General features: G+C 46.0%; 1 protein-coding gene across 3 annotated transcripts in view; it reads left to right on the top strand.

Annotated features, from left to right (window-relative positions):
• Positions 1 to 8,055: 8,055 nt before the first annotated feature.
• LOC141129452 (uncharacterized) overlaps positions 8,056 to 19,978 on the top strand; it is a 182,991-nt gene continuing 171,068 nt past the window's right edge. For 2 of the 3 annotated variants that reach the window (XM_073617487.1, XM_073617488.1), the window contains exon 1: positions 12,919 to 13,049. In XM_073617487.1, coding sequence (XP_073473588.1) covers positions 12,953 to 13,049 — 97 coding nt within the window. In that variant the 5' untranslated portion in view covers positions 12,919 to 12,952. Of the gene's footprint in view, positions 8,326 to 12,918; positions 13,050 to 19,978 lie in introns of those variants that run through there. The other variant, XM_073617489.1, reaches the window with a different exon arrangement.

The raw sequence follows: 19,978 nt of genomic DNA on the forward strand, positions 1-19,978 counted from the left end.
CAGGATCCATATTAACAAACCAACCAAACAATAATGCCCCGTACACACGGTCGGATTTTCCGATGGAAAATGTCCGATCGGAGCGCGTTGTCAGAAATTCCGACCGTGTGTAGGCTCCATCGGACATTTTCCATCGGATTTTCCGACACACAAAGTTGGAGAGCAGGAGATAAAATTTTCCGACAACAAAATCCGTTGTCGGAAATTCCGATCGTGTGTACACAAATCCGACGGACAAAGTGCCACGCATGCTCAGAATAAATAAAGGGATGAAAGCTATTGGCCACTGCCCCGTTTATAGTCCCGACGTACGTGTTTTACGTCACCGCGTTTAGAACGATCGGATTTTCTGACAACTTTGTGTGACCGTGTGTATGCAAGACAAGTTTGAGCCAACATCCGTCGGAAAAAATCCATGGATTTTGTTGTGGGAATGTCCGAACAAAGTCGGACCGTGTGTACAGGGCATTACAGCTAGCAACAAGCACACTACTTTCTCAGGTGCTACTCACACTGTCCTCTCACAGAATGGCTGAAATAGTTAATAAATACTTGTTTTTAGTGCTTTCTAATCATTTGGGAGGGTCTCCTGAGGTTATCTTTAGCAAAGGCTCCTGAACGCAAACGTGGCTAAAAACACATTTTTAAATGTGGATTACTAGCTGTGATGTTCCAGCATTCAGGAGAGGTTGAGAAATGTCCCATGCACATGAAGCCTTACTTTGACTTTGTACGACTGTTTACTTTTCACTCCTGTATGACTTTGTTATGGAAATTCTCGTAAGACCGAATAAAAAAAATCAGAAGTGATGTAGTGTATTTATTTTTCAGATGACAACTGTACTGATTAAACAATCGTACAATCTGGTATCATACGATACATTTTTGTGCTTGTCATATCAGATGAACTATCGTGATTGGCTCTTGAAAGCTCTGTACTAACGATCCGATTATCGTGCGATTGCTTAGAAAGCAGTATCAGCAGCATTATTCATTCAGAGTCCTGAGAGTGAATGAACTGCAAGTATCATCAGTGTTCATTGATTCTTCCTGTCGGTGTGTAACTGCCTGCCCATATGAAGTACAAGCAGATAGATATGCTGACAGTCTACAGGACTGTGGCATTACACCTACGATCTGATTTGTGGGTGCAATACTGTCCAGGCTCCTACAAAAATAATAATATATGCAAAAAAGTGTATTAATAATAAAAGTATATATATATTTTTTAAAGGTGATCTTATCCTTTACAAATACTGCATTTGGCCATTAGAAATTGCCTAGAAATGTCCCATCATACTTTGCACCATCTGATGGCCAAATGTGTTATTTTCCAGTTTAAACCAATGAAAAAGTAGCACAAGAAATAGTCTGCAAACATTGGTTTTGCCCTAGTTGCACAGAATGTTTGTACATACATGTTCTCTAGCAAACTGCTATGCGGTTAAAAAAAAATGTATTACACCCCTAAGCCTCTGTGTAACCCAAGGCCTCACCTTGACCTCCTCTATCTGGCAGGGTAGAACAAGACTTGTACCTCCACAATGGCTGTGGTAATTTCCAGCTGGAGATTTGGATCATCTCATCCATGTATGAAGCTCATTCCCTAAGGATCATGTAAAGCAGTCGAGCTTCACTACATATAGAGTTGGGCTTTTTCATCTCACAGTTGTGCACTTTGAGGAAGCAACCCTCAGAACCTTTCCCAGTCCATCCGAGAGTCTGAATTGGTCAAAATTCATGTTATGTGTGGCTGTGCAAAGATCTCAATAGTTGGCAGTGGGGATCTCCTCTTAGTACAGATTGGGAAAACTATTGATTTTCTCTCGTTCGGCCTGTGAAATGAGGAAGCTCCCTAATGACAGAGTCAAACCCTTCCCCCGTGACCTTTTATTCGTTTTCATTTTAAAATATACCTAAAGTCTTTTATTTTATTTTTTTTTTTTAAATCAGTGTGTTCTTCTCTGATCGACAGAAGCCTTTTTTTTTTTTTAATTGACTTGTCTTATGCCCATTTTACATGGGGGGGACCCACTTGCTTGGCAGGGTATCTGTTTACTGATCCCCCCATGATCAGGCAGATGAGAGGTCAATGCTCGCTCATGTGGAATGGACACAGCCTGCGGTCCTCTATGGGCGGTTGGATGTAAGCGGACCGCCTGCCTGTTTACACGCAAATTCTGTCCGATCCAGCTGGATTGGATGTAGGCGGTTGTGAACTACCACCCCCTCTCCATAGAGGAGAGTAAAGAGTCTGATTGGGTCTGTTTTTTCAGGTGGACCCTATCGGACCTCTAGCGTGAAAAGGGCCTAAAGCCCCATATACACTATTCAATTATCTGCAGATTTTTGTCTTCAGATTTACCAAAACCATATAATAATGAGGTCAAACCTTAAGAGTTTCAATTTGTATGCAATCAGCCAGGCCCTTGCCCTACATGTTTTTGATAAATCTGAAGACAAAAATCTTCAGAAAATCTAAGTGTGTATGGGGTCTTATGGGGCGTACACACGGTCGGACTTTTTGGCTACAAAAGTCAGACGGACGCCGACGGACCAAATCCGGCGGACAATCCGATCGTGTGTGGGCTTCCCCGGACTTTCAGCGGACTTTTCCAGTCGCAAATCTGACGGACTTTAGATTTGGAACATGCTTCAAATCTTTACGTCGTAACTCCGCCAGACCCAGAAATCCGCTCGTCTGTGTGCTAGTCCGACGGACAAAAACCGACGCTAGGGCAGCTATTGGCTACTGGCTATCAACTTCCTTGTTTTAGTCTGGTGTACGTCATCACATATGAATCCGTCGGACTTTGGTGTGATCACGTGTAGGCAAGTCCAGTCGTTAGAAAGTCAGTCGAAAGTCTGTCAGACGGGCTGTCGGACTTTTGTAGCTGAAAAGTCCAACCGTGTGTACGCCCCATGTTGGAAAATGTTGTCGGTGGGTGTTTTATGTATAGCATTTTCCTTCGTCCACCCATAGAACCATGTATGGCCAGCTTTAGACAGTTGGCACCAGAACAGGTATAAGAGGCACATTTTCCAATGGGACATTTGTTCTGGTGCCAGCTCAATATATATGTTTTCTTTATTCTCCCATCCCTTTCTGATGATGATCACCTGAATATATAATCTCCTCAGTGGGGACAGATGGCAAGAATATCTGAGTGGTCCCATCCAAATCTAACAAATGTTTGGCTTTAGATACACTTCAAAGTCAGGCTTGACCTATTAGTGGATACAAAAAGTAAAATTAAATATATATATTTTTAAAGTAGACAGTAATATTGCACATCCCAGCTGGCATGGTAAGTATTTTCCAGGGATGGGGGGACCGGGGTGACTTCTAAAGAAGATCTGTATGTGCTGGGGGCTTCTTTCTCTTGAATCGGAATAGAAGGATCCAATCCCAGCGCCGGCCACAGTCCCATCCTCCGCTCCAGGCATGGATCCATTCTCACCGGTGGAGGTGGATTCATTGTGGATTGGTTGTCCATATCCAACCTCCATAATACTCAGAGGAAGAGCTTTTTTCTTTTTGCAGTTCACCTGTAAATAAAAAAAAATTTAAAAAAATTAAACAACTGCAGATCAGGGGCTCGTGCGGAATATTACTGTAACCCCCCCAGGGGGCACTGTGTCATTTACAGTCCTATGACTATGGTTTTCACATCATCGTCTTTTTGAGTGATTTGGGAGGCAGCCACAAGTACAGTTCTCCCTATCGTGATGAATAGGGCTGAAGTGTGCATGCGCAGGATGAAGAGGTCATGGCGGGGACACTTTAAGAAAGGTTAAGTGGCTCCAGGCATTCAATTCCTCTCCTGCAGTACTGCTTTTCCACCACTAGATATCAGTCTTCTCATGGCTGTCACTCAACCCACTTCCTGTAAACCTGGGCACATGGACACCCCCCCTGGGAGGGACTTCAGAAGGACAGCCTGTGCTCACTAAGCCACTGCACTAAATACCACTCATTACAGTCCCTTCCAGAAAACCGCTGAGTGTGTATATATCTCAGAACACCCAATAAGAGGATAATATGTGACCAGTCTAAACTGCGTGGCATGTTCACCAATGCCAGGAGCCTGGCAGACAAGATGGGTGAACTAGAGATACTGTTGTATGAGGAGGGTTTTGGATTTTGTGGGAATTTCAGAGACCTCTCATGATTGTCTGGCAACCATTCAAGGGTATATCCTTTATCACAAGTATAGAGAGGGTAAAAAAGGGGGAGGGGTATGCCTATGTATCAAGAATAATGTACAAGTGAATGTGAGAGATGACATCACTGAGGGAGCTAGAGAGGAGGTGGAATCCTTACAGGTAGAGCTCGAAAAGGGATGAAGCTAAGGGGAAAATAATACTGGGAGTATGCTATAGGCTCCCTAACCTGAGGGAGGTCAATTGGCTTCAGTATAAATGACACAAATAAGAAAAAAAAGGGGAATACAAAGACACTGAATTTCAAAAGAGCCAACTTCCCTAAACTACAAACCTTGCTAAAAGGCATGAATTTGGATACAATCTTAGGAACAAAGAACACGGAGGAGAGATGGGTTTGCTTTACGAGCATATTAAATAAGGGCATTAGCAATGCATCCCATTGGGTAATAAATTTAAAAGCGCAAACAAAAGTCCTGGATGGCTTAACTCCAATGTAAAAATGCATATAAAAGCAAAGGGGAAGGCCTTCAAAAGATACAAGGTTGAGGGATCATCATCAGCATTCAGACTTTATAAAGAATGCAACAAGAAATGTAAGGGTGCAATTAGGACGGCTAAGATAGAACATGAAAGACACATAGCGGAGGAGAGCAAAAAAAAATCCAAAGAAATTGTTTAAGTATGTAAACTAGAGCTGCACGGTTAATTGTGCAGAATCGTTAATCGCGATTCTCCGCCCACTGCAATCGCAACTCCAGATTTGTGCGATTCTGCCCATTAAAGCAATTTGAATGTTTTGAGTTGAAAAGCATGCTTCATGCCGCCGCGCACCGATCGATGTAGTCCCTGGGATGTTCCCCTGTTTCAGAGCGGAGGGGAAGCCGTTGGAGCCAGCGTGCTGACGTCACACCGCAAAGAAGAATGTGATTGGTCAGGCAAGTAAAGTTTCTTCTTCGTCTCGGGGACAAGCATGGCTGCAGCGCTGAGGACATGTGAGCTGCTTTACTTTTTTTTTTTTAAGAATCAAATGCTCAATCTCTCTTTCTCTTCAATCAAGTCTCAATTAATCAATCTCTGAATTAATGAGAGAAAGAGAGAGAGAGAGAGAGAGAGAGAGAGAGAGAGATTAAGAGTCTCAATAAATCGCTCTCAATCTCAATCAATCCCTCTCTCCTAAAAAAAATTACATTGCGAGAATCGTCATCTTTTTATTCTAAGTAAAAAAATTGTGATTCTCATTTTGGCCAGAATCGTGCAGCTCTAATGTAAACAGTAAAAAAGGAGGACAGACCATATTGGCCCCATAAAGAATGAGGAAGGACATCTGGTTACAAAGGATGGGGAGATGGCAAAGGTATTGAATTTATTCTTCTCCTCAGTCTTCACAAGGGAATCGGGGGGCTTCAGTAACCAAAACTGCAGTGTTTATCCTCAGGACACATCACAGGAAGCACCTCCATGGTTAACAGAGGATAGAATTAAAATTAGACTTGGGAAATTTGACATTAATAAATCACTGGGACCAGATGGCTTGCACCCAAGGGTACTTAGGGAACTTGGTCAAGTAATTGCCAGACCATTGTTCCTAATTTTTACTGACAGTCTACTGACTGGAATGGTACCAGCTGATTGGAGAAAAGCCAATGTAGCACCAAATATTAAAAAAAAAAACATCCCTGGGAATTACAGACCAGTTAGCCTAACATCAATAGTATAAAAGCTCTTGGAGGGGATGATAAGGGACTATATACAAGATTTTAGTAATGAGAACGGTATCATTAGCAGTGATCAGCATGGATTCATGAAGAATCATTCTTACCAAACCAATCTATTAACCTTCTATGATGAGGTGAGTTGCCATTAGATAAAGGAAGGCCCGTAGACGTGGTGTATCTGGATTTTGCAAAGGCATTTGACACAGTTCCCCATAAACGTTTACTGTACAAAATAAGGTCCGTTGGCATGGACCATAGGGTGAGTACATGGATTGAAAACTGGCTACAAGGGCGAGTTCAGAGGGTGGTGATAAATGGGGAGTACTCGGAATGGTCAGGGGTGGGTAGTGGGGTCCCCCAGGGTTCTGTGCTGGGACCAATCCTATTTATCCTGTAACCCCTATCAACCAATCAGTGAGCGGTAATAATGTGCAGTAACCTCTAGCAGCCAAGCGGCAAGCAGAAATTATGTGTTGTAACTTCTAGCAACCAGCCAGTGAGCGGTAGGGATAGGCTGCAACCTCTGGCAACCAATTGCAATCGCTGCGTGTTCTGCTGCAGTAAACTGATTTGGAGTCTACCTGCTATTTTTTGTATGGCTCAGAATGGAGGGGGGCCCCAAGAAAATATTTGCTCAGGGCCCAATCAATATTAAAGACAGCCCTGGTCCTGGGGAAATTTACTTTGATTTATTTGGCTCAGAGCACAAGCCTATTGTTGTGTCAGACCATAATTTGTCAGATTAGCCATCGTCATCAATTTTGGTGAAGCACAAACAGCTGTGTAAGGCTCTGTTTCCACTTCTGCGAGTTGTTGTGCGACTTGACACATGTCAAGTCGCAGGACAAGTCAAAACCCATGCATTTCAATGGTCCCTGTTCTAATTGGTGCAACTCAAGTCGCAGTGACTCCAAAAAAGGTTTTTGCACTACTTTGTTTCAACTTCGGTGCGACTTGTTCTTACAGGTCGCATGACATTGCATCAAAAATCGCATTGCAAAGTCGCACTGTAAATCTCACGACTTAGTCGTCACAGCAGTGGAAACCTAGCCTCAGACTAGGTTTCCACTATTGCGACCTGAAAGTTGTGTGATTTTTGCCATGAGTTTTTGCAGCGATTTTGATGCAACTTGAAACAATACCTGTGTATTCTTGAGGTCTATGGACCTCAAGTCGCATCAAGTGGGACCAAAGTAGTGCAGGGAGTACTTTGAAGTTGCTGCGACTTGAAGTTGCACAGATATGAACGGTACTCATTGGAAATCATGGGGTGCGACTTTGCATCCAAAGTCGCATGACAAGTCTCAATAGTGGAAACCGAGGCTAAATGAAAAGCGGATTTTTGTGCAGGTGAACTGCATTCTGATGGGCCAACTTCACAGTTAACATGACTAGCCATCAGATTTGTCTGTAGCCTTTACAGCGCATACGCAGGAATAACGATCGGATTTTACTACCGCAGGTGAAGTACCAACAGTAGTAAAATCCAATCGTTAAGCCCAGGTTCACACTGAGCTGCGGGAGTGAAAGGGTGCGACTTCAGCTGAACTGGCACCCTTTCATTCCCGCATGTCAGTCCCGACATCGGGGGAATTCCAGAGACACCTGTGCAGGTTTCTGCACAGATGTCAATGCAAATTTCACCCCGAATTCGCCAAAAGTAGTAGAGAAAATGCCTTTGGAAACTTGCGGCGCCGCACCGATTAGGACGGTGCTATTGCCGGCAATTGTCGCTGATTTGACATGTCAAATCACATCAATGTGAACCAGGGCTAAGGCTCCTTTCACACTTGTGTGACTTGAAAGTTGTGTGATTTTGACGCGATTTGAAGCAATGCCTGTGTAATCTTGAGGTCTCTGTCTCAAGTCGCATCAAAAGTTGAACCAAAGTAGTGCAGGGGCTACTTTGAAGTCGCTGTGACTTGAAGTCATACAGATATGAACGGTATCCATTGGAAATCACCGGGAACAACTTGTCATGTGACTTTGGAGTCCCAAGTCGGACAAGTTTGAAAGGGGCCTCAGGCTTTCTGTACCTCATCACTGCTACCTGATGATTGGTTTGGTGTTTTTTTCTACTGGTGGTGAATCAGGAAAAACAACTGACATTCTTCTACTTGTTGTACTCTGTTTATAGTCTGCAGTCAGTGAGCTGTGACTTTGGTCCACCATTGGTTGCAGGGAGGGGCGGAGCTCTGTCACTCTAGGATCTTATTACCAGATCTGATCTGCACACTTATCACTCCATAGTGAACTCTATCAAACGGATCCATCCAGTTCACTGAAAAGAATCGATGTAAAAGAACGATTGGTTCATGAACTGGACATCACTATCAGGAATAGTTGATCAGTGAGTGCAGAGATCAGTGTACAGCCCGGACACCGAGTACATCACCGACCCACCGAGACATGATCTGTCCATCCATTTCTCCTGTGTATGGAGGTGAGTGCACATCCCGGGGGGCAGAGCCATGACAGCGGGGTATATGGGGGAGTAGAATGCTCAGTGTATATGGGGGGTAGAATGCTCGGTGTATATGGGGGGTAGAATGCTCGGTGTATATGGGGGGGTAGAATGCTCGGTGTATATGGGGGGTAGAATGCTCGGTGTATATGGGGGGTAGAATGCTCGGTGTATATGGGGGGGGTAGAATGCTCGGTGTATATGGGAGGGTAGAATGCTCGGTGTATATGGGGGGGGTAGAATGCTCGGTGTATATGGGAGGGTAGAATGCTCGGTGTATATGGGGGGGTAGAATGCTCGGTGTATATGGGGGGGTAGAATGCTCGGTGTATATGGGGGGGGGTAGAATGCTCGGTGTATATGGGGGGGTAGAATGCTCGGTGTATATGGGGGGGGAGTAGAATGCTCGGTATGGGGGGGGGGGAGTAGAATGCTCGGTGTATATGGGGGAGTAGAATGCTCGGTGTATATGGGGGGGTAGAATGCTCGGTGTATATGGGGGGGGGTAGAATGCTCGGTGTATATGGGGGGGTAGAATGCTCGGTGTATATGGGGGGGGAGTAGAATGCTCGGTATGGGGGGGGGAGTAGAATGCTCGGTGTATATGGGGGGTAGAATGCTTGGTGTATATGGGGGGGGAGTAGAATGCTCGGTGTATATGGGGGAGTAGAATGCTCGGTGTATATGGGGGGTAGAATGCTCGGTGTATATGGGGGGTAGAATGCTCGGTGTATATGGGGGGGGTAGAATGCTCGGTGTATATGGGGGGTAGAATGCTCGGTGTATATGGGGGGGTAGAATGCTCGGTGTATATGGGGGGGTAGAATGCTCGGTGTATATGGGGGGTAGAATGCTCGGTGTATATGGGGGGGTAGAATGCTCGGTGTATATGGGGGGGTAGAATGCTCGGTGTATATGGGGGGGTAGAATGCTCGGTGTATATGGGGGGTAGAATGCTCGGTGTATATGGGGGGTAGAATGCTCGGTGTATATGGGGGGTAGAATGCTCGGTGTATATGGGGGGGGTAGAATGCTCGGTGTATATATGGGGGGTAGAATGCTCGGTGTATATGGGGGGGTAGAATGCTCGGTGTATATGGGGGGGTAGAATGCTCGGTGTATATGGGGGGTAGAATGCTCGGTGTATATGGGGGGTAGAATGCTCGGTGTATATGGGGGGTAGAATGCTCGGTGTATATGGGGGGGAGTAGAATGCTCGGTGTATATGGGGGGGAGTAGAATGCTCGGTGTATATGGGGGGGAGTAGAATGCTCAGTGTATATGGGGGGGAGTAGAATGCTCAGTGTATATGGGGGGGAGTAGAATGCTCAGTGTATATGGGGGAGTAGAATGCTCGGTGTATATGGGGGGGTAGAATGCTCGGTGTATATGGGGGAGGGGTAGAATGCTCGGTGTATATGGGGGGGGTAGAATGCTCGGTGTATATGGGGGGGTAGAATGCTTGGTGTATATGGGGGTGTAGAATGCGTGGTGTATATGGGGGTGTAGAATGCTCGGTGTATATGGAGGGGGGTTAGAATGCGTGGTGTATATGGGGGTGTAGAATGCTCGGTGTATATGGAGGGGGGTTAGAATGCTCGGTGTATATGGGGGGGGTAGAATGCTCGGTGTATATAGGGGGGAGGAGGTAGAATGCTCGGTGTATATGGGGGGGTAGAATGCTCTGTGTATATGGGGGAGTAGAATGCTCTGTGTATATGGGGGGGTAGAATGCTCGGTGTATATGGGGGGTAGAATGCGTGGTGTATATGGAGGGGGGTTAGAATGCCTGGTGTATATGGGGGGGTAGAATGCTCGGTGTATATGGGGGGGAGGGGGTAGAATGCTTGGTGTATATGGGGGGTAGAATGCTCGGTGTATATGGGGGGGTAGAATGCTCGGTGTATATGGGGGGGGTAGAATGCTCGGTGTATATGGGGGGGGTAGAATGCTCGGTGTATATGGGGGGGTAGAATGCTCGGTGTATATGGGGGGGTAGAATGCTCGGTGTATATGGGGGGGGGTAGAATGCTCGGTGTATATGGGGGGTAGAATGCTCGGTGTATATGGGGGGGGTAGAATGCTCGGTGTATATGGGGGGGGTAGAATGCTCGGTGTATATGGGGGGGGGTAGAATGCTCGGTGTATATGGGGGGGGTAGAATGCTCGGTGTATATGGGGGGGGGTAGAATGCTCGGTGTATATGGGGGGGTAGAATGCTCGGTGTATATGGGGGGGTAGAATGCTCGGTGTATATGGGGGGGTAGAATGCTCGGTGTATATGGGGGGTAGAATGCTCGGTGTATATGGGGGGGTAGAATGCTCGGTGTATATAGGGGGGTAGAATGCTCGGTGTATATGGGGGGTAGAATGCTCGGTGTATATGGGGGGGTAGAATGCTCGGTGTATATGGGGGGGTAGAATGCTCGGTGTATATGGGGGGTAGAATGCTCGGTGTATATGGAGGGTAGAATGCTCGGTGTATATAAGGGGTAGAATGCTCGGTGTATATGGGGGAGTAGAATGCTCAGTGTATATGGGGGGGTAGAATGATTGGTTCATTAACTGGACATCACTATCAGGAATAGTTGATCAGTGAGTGCAGAGATCAGTGTACAGCCCGGACACCGAGTACATCACCGACCCACCGAGACATAATCTGTCCATCCATTTCTCCTGTGTATGGAGGTGAGTGCACATCCCGGGGGGCAGAGCAATGACAGTGGGGTATATGGGGGGGAGAATGCTCGGTGTATATGGGGGGGTAAAATGCTCAGTGTATATGGGGGGGTAGAATGCTCAGTGTATATGGGGGGTAGAATGCTCAGTGTATATGGGGGGTAGAATGCTCAGTGTATATGGGGGGTAGAATGCTCAGTGTATATGGGGGGTAGAATGCTCAGTGTATATGGGGGGTAGAATGCTCAGTGTATATGGGGGGTAGAATGCTCAGTGTATATGGGGGGTAGAATGCTCGGTGTATATGGGGGAGGTAGAATGCTCGGTGTATATGGGGGGGTAGAATGCTCTGTGTATATGGGGGGGTAGAATGCTCGGTGTATATGGGGGGGGGTAGAATGCTCGGTGTATATGGGGGGGTAGAATGCTCGGTGTATATGGGGGGGGAGTAGAATGCTCGGTGTATATGGGGGGGGAGTAGAATGCTCGGTGTATATGGGGGGGGTAGAATGCTCGGTGTATATGGGGGGGGTAGAATGCTCGGTGTATATGGGGGGGTAGAATGCTCGGTGTATATGGGGGGGTAGAATGCTCGGTGTATATGGGGGGGTAGAATGCTCGGTGTATATGGGGGGGTAGAATGCTCGGTGTATATGGGGGGTAGAATGCTCGGTGTATATGGGGGGGTAGAATGCTCGGTGTATATGGGGGGGTAGAATGCTCGGTGTATATAGGGGGGTAGAATGCTTGGTGTATATAGGGGGGTAGAATGCTTGGTGTATATAGGGGGGTAGAATGCTTGGTGTATATGGGGGGTAGAATGCTCGGTGTATATGGGGGGTAGAATGCTCGGTGTATATGGGGGGGTAGAATGCTCGGTGTATATGGGGGGGTAGAATGCTTGGTGTATATGGGGGTGTAGAATGCGTGGTGTATATGGGGGTGTAGAATGCTCGGTGTATATGGAGGGGGGTTAGAATGCTCGGTGTATATGGGGGGGAGGGGGTAGAATGCTCGGTGTATATGGGGGGGTAGAATGCTCGGTGTATATAGGGGGGAGGAGGTAGAATGCTCGGTGTATATGGGGGGGTAGAATGCTCTGTGTATATGGGGGAGTAGAATGCTCTGTGTATATGGGGGGGTAGAATGCTCGGTGTATATGGGGGGTAGAATGCGTGGTGTATATGGAGGGGGGTTAGAATGCTCGGTGTATATGGGGGGGAGGGGGTAGAATGCTTGGTGTATATGGGGGGTAGAATGCTCGGTGTATATGGGGGGGGTAGAATGCTCGGTGTATATGGGGGGGGTAGAATGCTCGGTGTATATGGGGGGGGTAGAATGCTCGGTGTATATGGGGGGGGTAGAATGCTCGGTGTATATGGGGGGGGTAGAATGCTCGGTGTATATGGGGGGGTAGAATGCTCGGTGTATATGGGGGGTAGAATGCTCGGTGTATATGGGGGGGGTAGAATGCTCGGTGTATATGGGGGGGGTAGAATGCTCGGTGTATATGGGGGGGGGTAGAATGCTCGGTGTATATGGGGGGGTAGAATGCTCGGTGTATATGGGGGGGTAGAATGCTCGGTGTATATAGGGGGGTAGAATGCTTGGTGTATATGGGGGGTAGAATGCTCGGTGTATATGGGGGGGTAGAATGCTCGGTGTATATAGGGGGGTAGAATGCTCGGTGTATATGGGGGGTAGAATGCTCGGTGTATATGGGGGGGTAGAATGCTCGGTGTATATGGGGGGGGTAGAATGCTCGGTGTATATGGGGGGTAGAATGCTCGGTGTATATGGGGGGTAGAATGCTCGGTGTATATAAGGGGTAGAATGCTCGGTGTATATGGGGGAGTAGAATGCTCAGTGTATATGGGGGGGTAGAATGATTGGTTCATTAACTGGACATCACTATCAGGAATAGTTGATGAGTGAGTGCAGAGATCAGTGTACAGCCTGGACACCGAGTACATCACCGACCCACCGAGACATAATCTGTCCATCCATTTCTCCTGTGTATGGAGGTGAGTGCACATCCCGGGGGGCAGAGCAATGACAGTGGGGTATATGGGGGGGAGAATGCTCGGTGTATATGGGGGGGAGAATGCTCGGTGTATATGGGGAGGTAAAATGCTCAGTGTATATGGGGGGGTAGAATGCTCAGTGTATATGGGGGGTAGAATGCTTGGTGTATATGGGGCAGGGAATGCTCAGTGTATATGGGGGGTAGAATGCTCGGTGTATATGGGGGAGGTAGAATGCTCGGTGTATATGGGGGGGTAGAATGCTCTGTGTATATGGGGGGGTAGAATGCTCTGTGTATATGGGGGGGTAGAATGCTCTGTGTATATGGGGGGTAGAATGCTCGGTGTATATGGGGGGGAGTATAATGCTCGGTGTATATGGGGGGGAGTAGAATGCTCAGTGTATATGGGGGGGAGTAGAATGCTCAGTGTATATGGGGGAGTAGAATGCTCGGTGTATATGGGGGGGTAGAATGCTCGGTGTATATGGGGGAGGGGTAGAATGCTCGGTGTATATGGGGGGGTAGAATGCTCGGTGTATATGGGGGGGGTAGAATGCTCGGTGTATATGGGGGGGGTAGAATGCTCAGTGTATATGGGGGGTAGAATGCTTGGTGTATATGGGGCAGGGAATGCTCAGTGTATATGGGGGGTAGAATGCTCAGTGTATATGGGGGGTAGAATGCTCGTGTATATGGGGAGGTAGAATGCTCGGTGTATATGGGGGGAGTAGAATGCTCAGTGTATATGGGGGGGTAGAATGCTCGGTGTATATGGGGGGGTAGAATGCTCGGTGTATATGGGGGGGTAGAATGCTCGGTGTATATGGGGGGGTAGAATGCTCGGTGTATATGGGGGGTAGAATGCTCGGTGTATATGGGGGGTAGAATGCTCGGTGTATATGGGGGGGTAGAATGCTCGGTGTATATGGGGGGGTAGAATGCTCGGTGTATATGGGGGGGTAGAATGCTCGGTGTATATGGGGGGGTAGAATGCTCGGTGTATATGGGGGGGTAGAATGCTCGGTGTATATGGGGGGTAGAATGCTCGGTGTATATGGGGGGAGTAGAATGCTCGGTGTATATGGGGGGAGTAGAATGCTCGGTGTATATGGGGGGAGTAGAATGCTCGGTGTATATGGGGGGGTAGAATGCTCGGTGTGTATGGGGGGTGTAGAATGGTTGGTGTATATGGGGGGTAGAATGCTCTGTGTATATGGGGGGGTATCTATGATGTCTCCAGTTATATACACTCCCTTCCCCCGCCCTCCGGTAGATAAGATCCAGAACTGGACCTAGAATCCGCCCATTACAAAGTTTTATTTTTTTGATGCACTGGCCATCTAATTCCGCCCACAACGTGTAGAAATCCGCCCATCATGGACATGAACTTGTCACGGAGAGAAGTCTGACCGATCACCATCTGTACAATCCTAGTGATCGGGGCTCTGTATACAGACCCAGTACTGCAGTTCCCTCTTCCTCCATAGGGTGGCAGCACACACAGCTCCAGGGACTGCAGTTCCCTCTTCCTCCATGGGGTGGCAGCAAATATACAATTCCAGGGAATGTCAGTCGGTTCCTCCGGTGTGTTTTCTCTCCGGTGTGAGATGAAATCTCCGGACACTCCCCGCTCTTCTCACCCCACATCCCCGTACAGATCCCCGGCTCCCCTCTGTGCTCCTCTCTGTACACTAAAACTCCTCTCTCCATTGTACATCACACTTGGCTTTGCTTTGCCAACATCGCCCTGTCCTGCCTGGCATACAAAGCCTTACAGTGTGGACTGACTCCGCCCTCCACCGTCTTTCAGATACTCAGCATTCAGCGCTTTACTGTGACCCGCCCCCTTCCCTGCCCCCCACATATGACTTATTAGAAGAGGATACTGGAGTGGATCTGGAACACAAGAGGTGGGGGTTGGGACTGTACTCTGAGCTTTACTGTTTAGCAGATTATAAGTAGCTGAAGAATGTTTGTGTTTACTTTCTAGATGCTTTGCTGAAAGGACAGATTTACCTTATGGGGATGAAAGAGCCTTCAGATTACTGACAGTATATATTCAATCGTCTCCCATAGTCTCTCTGATTATCTCCTATAGTACATCCGCAGTCTCTGATTATCTCCTATAGTACATCCGCAGTCTCTGATTATCTCCTATAGTACATCCGCAGTCTCTGATTATCTCCTATAGTACATCCGCAGTCTCTGATTATCTCCTATAGTACATCCGCAGTCTCTGATTATCTCCTATAGTACATCCTCAGTCTCTGATTACCTCCTATAGTACATCCGCAGTCTCTGATTACCTCCTGTAGTACATCCACAGTCTCTGATTATCTCCTATAGTACATCCGCAGTCTCTGATTACCTCCAATAGTACATCCGCAGTCTCTGATTATCTCCTATAGTACATCCGCAGTCTCTGATTATCTCCTGTAGTACATCCGCAGTTCCTGATTATCTCCTATAGTACATCCGCAGTCTCTGATTGTCTCCTATGGTACATCCGCAGTCTCTGATTGTCTCCTATAGTACATCTGCAGTCTCTGATTATCTCCTATAGTACATCCGCAGTCTCTGATTGTCTCCTATAGTACATCTGCAGTCTCTGATTATCTCCTATAGTACATCCGCAGTCTCTGATTATCTCCTATAGTACATCTGCAGTCTCTGATTATCTCCTATAGTACATCCGCAGTCTCTGATTATCTCCTATAGTACATCCGCAGTCTCTGATTATCTCCTATAGTACATCCGCAGTCTCTGATTATCTCCTATAGTACATCCGCAGTCTCTGATTACCTCCTATAGTACATCCACAGTCTCTGATTATCTCCTATAGTACATCCGCAGTCTCTGATTATCTCCTATAGTACATCCGCAGTCTCCGATTATCTCCTATAGTACATCCGCAGTCTCCGATTATCTCCTATAGTACATCCGCAGTCTCTGATTGGCTTCTGTAGTACATCCGCAGTCTCTGATTGTCTCCTGTAGTATGTCCAGCACTATATAATATGCACAACTCTTTGGCATGTCAGGGGCTGCAGTTGACCATCACTGGGATTCAGTCTCAGAACAAGCTATACTGTTCAGTATGTCCACAAAATAAATGGAGTATACAGGAGAGTCGGGTGAAGCCCTTTGTGGCATAAAGTTGACTTTTCACCACACAGGCCCTTTTCACATGTGCTGCAGTTCATTCTACACCTCTATAAAGTGATCAGTGGATTGCTTTTCAGAGGCAGTTTGCAAGTATTCAGGAGAAGATGCTGTATTTGGCTTGTGGCGACTGTAACTTCAATGGGAAAGTTTGATGGGCTGCCTGTGAAACTTGACATGTCTTGTGGGGGGCCCAAGAAAATGTTTGCCCAGGGTCCAATCAATATTAGGGCCTCATGCACACTGGACGTTAAAATAGCATTATAAAAATGCCAGTAGCTTTGCAGTGAGGTTTTCAACTTCTTTCAACGTTTTTGCAATGGCGTTTATTAGCGGTTTTCCACGTTGGCATTTTTTAGCGTTTTTTTATTAGCCGCTACCTTATCACTTCACACAGGTGCAGCTCGGCTCTCATGGCTGCTTCTCGCCTCTCTCTGTCTATTCCCTCGAGGCAGCAGTGGGCGGGGCTGAGAATATCAGGCGGGAGCTGACGTCAGCGAGGAGGAGAGGCGCGGATGTGCCTGGTCACATGAGCACTGCCGTATTCTCATGAGATCATGGCGGTGCTGCCACCTTGTACACAGGAGGATTCTAACAGCCTGGCAGCGAGGAAGGTGCAGACCAACTAATCGATAAGGAAAATCATTGACAATGATTTTCATTATCGATTTATTATCGATAATATTAATCGTTTCAGCCCTAAATTGCACACACTCGTGGAATGGTAACAAACTGCGATTATTTAAAAATCTCTATAGGCGACGCTTTAAATTTTTTTTTTTTTACAGGTTACCAGTTTAAAGTTAGAGGAGGTCTAGCGCTAGAATTTTTGCTCTCGTTCTAACATTGGTGGCAATGCCTCACATATGTGGTGAAAACACCGTGCATGCACGATCTACATATGCGTTCGCTTCTGCACACGACCATGGAGGGATGGGGGCTGATTTTAATCTTCTTCTTCTTTTTTTTTTTTTTTTTTTTTTTACACTGTCCCTTTAATTTTTAATCATGAATCATTTTTTTTATTACAAGCAATGTAAACATCCCTTGTAATAGAAATAAGAATGACAAGTCCTCTTCTTATGGAGAGATCTGCGGTCAAGAAGACCCCAAATCTCTCCTGCGTTTAAAAGCCTTGATCTTTTGCTTTAAAAAAATGGTTTTCTTCCATCCTGAACCAGAAGTGAGGTCATGGCATCCCTCCGGTCCTCTAAGGCAGTGTTTCTCTACCTTTTACAGTGAAGTACCCCTGCAGGTCTAGAAAAACGTACAAAGTACCCCTGTCTCCAGAAAGTAGTTTCTATTGTTTGGGTGTCATAGTTTGTGTGTATGTAATGTCAGTATGTGTTTGTGCTGGTTTTTATTCGTTTGCAATATCATTGTATGTGTGCATGCTGCAATGACAGGCACAGACACACACATGCCAGTGCCCATCAGCTCAGTGCCCATCAATGCAGCCTTACCTGTGCCCATCAGCTCAGCCTCACCAATGCCCATCAATGCAGACTCACCTCTCTTCCATTCCTCCCGGTCACCATCTCCTGGGTGTCCATCCCTCTTCTGTTCATCCTTCCATCTCCACATCATCTCTTCTGTCTTCCTAGCTTCGTATTGAGTTCTTCTCTTTCCTCTCTCTTCTCCATGTATAATGGTGGTTATTGGGCTGTACAGATGGAGACATATGGAGTACATTCAGAAAAGTCCTGGAGGGTCTCTGAGCATTTCTGGGGACTTCCTAGGTGGCTGGTATAGAGGCCAGTCACCAACCTTTTTGTCTTGATTTAACAACTTGAAGACCACATTTTGTTTATAATGAAAAATCAGTTTGTTTTTTTGCTAGAAAATCACATTAAACCCCAAACATTATCTAAATTTTTAGAGCAGAGACCCTAGAGAATAAATTGGTGGGTTTTGCAAATTTTTATATCACACGATATTTGTGCAACGATTTTTCAAATGCAATTTTTGGGAAAAAATACACCTTTTTTGAATTTTTTTTAATGAATTTAAAAAAAAATACATAACCCAATTTTTTTTTGTGGTAAAATATTAAAGATGTTACGCAGAGTAAATGAATATCAAAAATATCATGCTTTTAAAATTGTGCACGCCCACACAACGGCGGTAAACAATGTCAATTTTACTATCCATAGGTGACTCTTTTTAAAAGCCTTTACAATTACCACTTTTTTTTTTTTCCACATCAGCGAACAATGTTAGAGGGCTAAATCAGCTCGATGTTCATTATCTGTCGCCTTCTTAAATCCACATCATTGTGGTATATGCATTTCCTCATTTCCTTTTATAAAATCACAGCATGAAACTTTATTCCATTACTTTACCAGCATACCCTAGTTTCCCTGAACCCATATACCCAGCTGTAAGCGGGCTAAGGCCTAGTATCAGTTGGATCTTATCTTTTACTGGGCATATTTAGAAAACCAAAAAAAAAAAAAGAAACAAGAGAAAAACAAAAAAGGAAGAACCTGAAAAAGCAAACTAGTTGGCTCCCCGTGCCCATCATCTGCTGACATACCCATTGTTATACAGAAAAATTTAGTGTTCCTAATTCCACCCCGCCCACCCTCCCCCATACTTTAATATGTACCCAGCTAACTTCTACTTGGCTAGAAATAAACTTAACAAGACCACCTCTCTAAAACACTCATTACCGTCGAGGGTTCCTATTACCCATATACCTGTATTGAAACTATCGTTTGCTCTGCTACGCATTAAACACACCATTAAGAGCAACCCACCTTCTCCACCCACGGCTTCCACATACTATCAAATTCCTGAAGATTGCCTCTCTTAATGTACTCCAATCTTTCCCTACCCAGGGTTTCGCTGAGTGCAGAGATCCAATCTTTCACAGTTGGGGGATCCTTTGATTGCCATCTTAGTGCTATCATTTTCCTGGCTTGAAACAGGCCTCGCGTGATGGCTAGTGTAATACTCAGCCTGTCTCCCTTCACCCTTCTATGCCCCAAAATACATACTATAGCCTCCTTCACCACTGTAGTGCCAAAGATATTTCCCAAGCTCCTAGTCACCCCCTCCCAGTACCTGAACAGCTTGGGGCATCTCCACAGCATATGAATGATATCTCCCGTCCCCCAGCATCTAGGGCAGCTGTCATTGGGCCTTCTCCCAAACCTAAAAAGGCGTTTAGGTGTATAATAGGCTCTATTTAGCAGCATCAAGTGTGAAAACTTTTGTGGAGGGGAGACCGAAACCAGTGACCCCAACTCCAAAATTCTCACCCATTGTTCCTGGGTAACTACTCCTATATCCTCTTCCCATTTAGCTCTTACACCCTGGAGTAGCCCCCCCTGTTATCTGATTTACTTAATTGATCATAAATTCTTGAGATTAACCCTCTAGTGGGGGCTACCTGGATTAGGCTTTGAAATAGGGGCATCTCTTCCCATCACAAAATCTGATCCTTGAATTGAGCTTTAAGGGCATGTTCTAGCTGAAGATACAGAAAAGGGGAACTCTGTGGTAACTTGAATTCCCTTACCAACTCCGGAAATTTCTTTAGCCTAGTGCCTGTGTAAAGTTGACTTAGCCTTCTAATACCAAGATTTTCCCACTCTCTAAATGTACCAATTTTAAGGACTTCCTGCAGGTTGCGATTGTTCCAGATAGGTGTATAAACTGTTAGCCCTTCATACCTCATCAGTTTCTTAACTGTTTTCCAAAGTTTAATTATCAATTTAATTGTTGGAAATTCGTGATGGAACATATCCGCCTCTAAAGCTT

This window comes from Aquarana catesbeiana, linkage group LG02 (assembly GCF_042186555.1).
Source record: "Aquarana catesbeiana isolate 2022-GZ linkage group LG02, ASM4218655v1, whole genome shotgun sequence".
NCBI classification, from domain to species: Eukaryota; Metazoa; Chordata; class Amphibia; order Anura; family Ranidae; genus Aquarana; species Aquarana catesbeiana.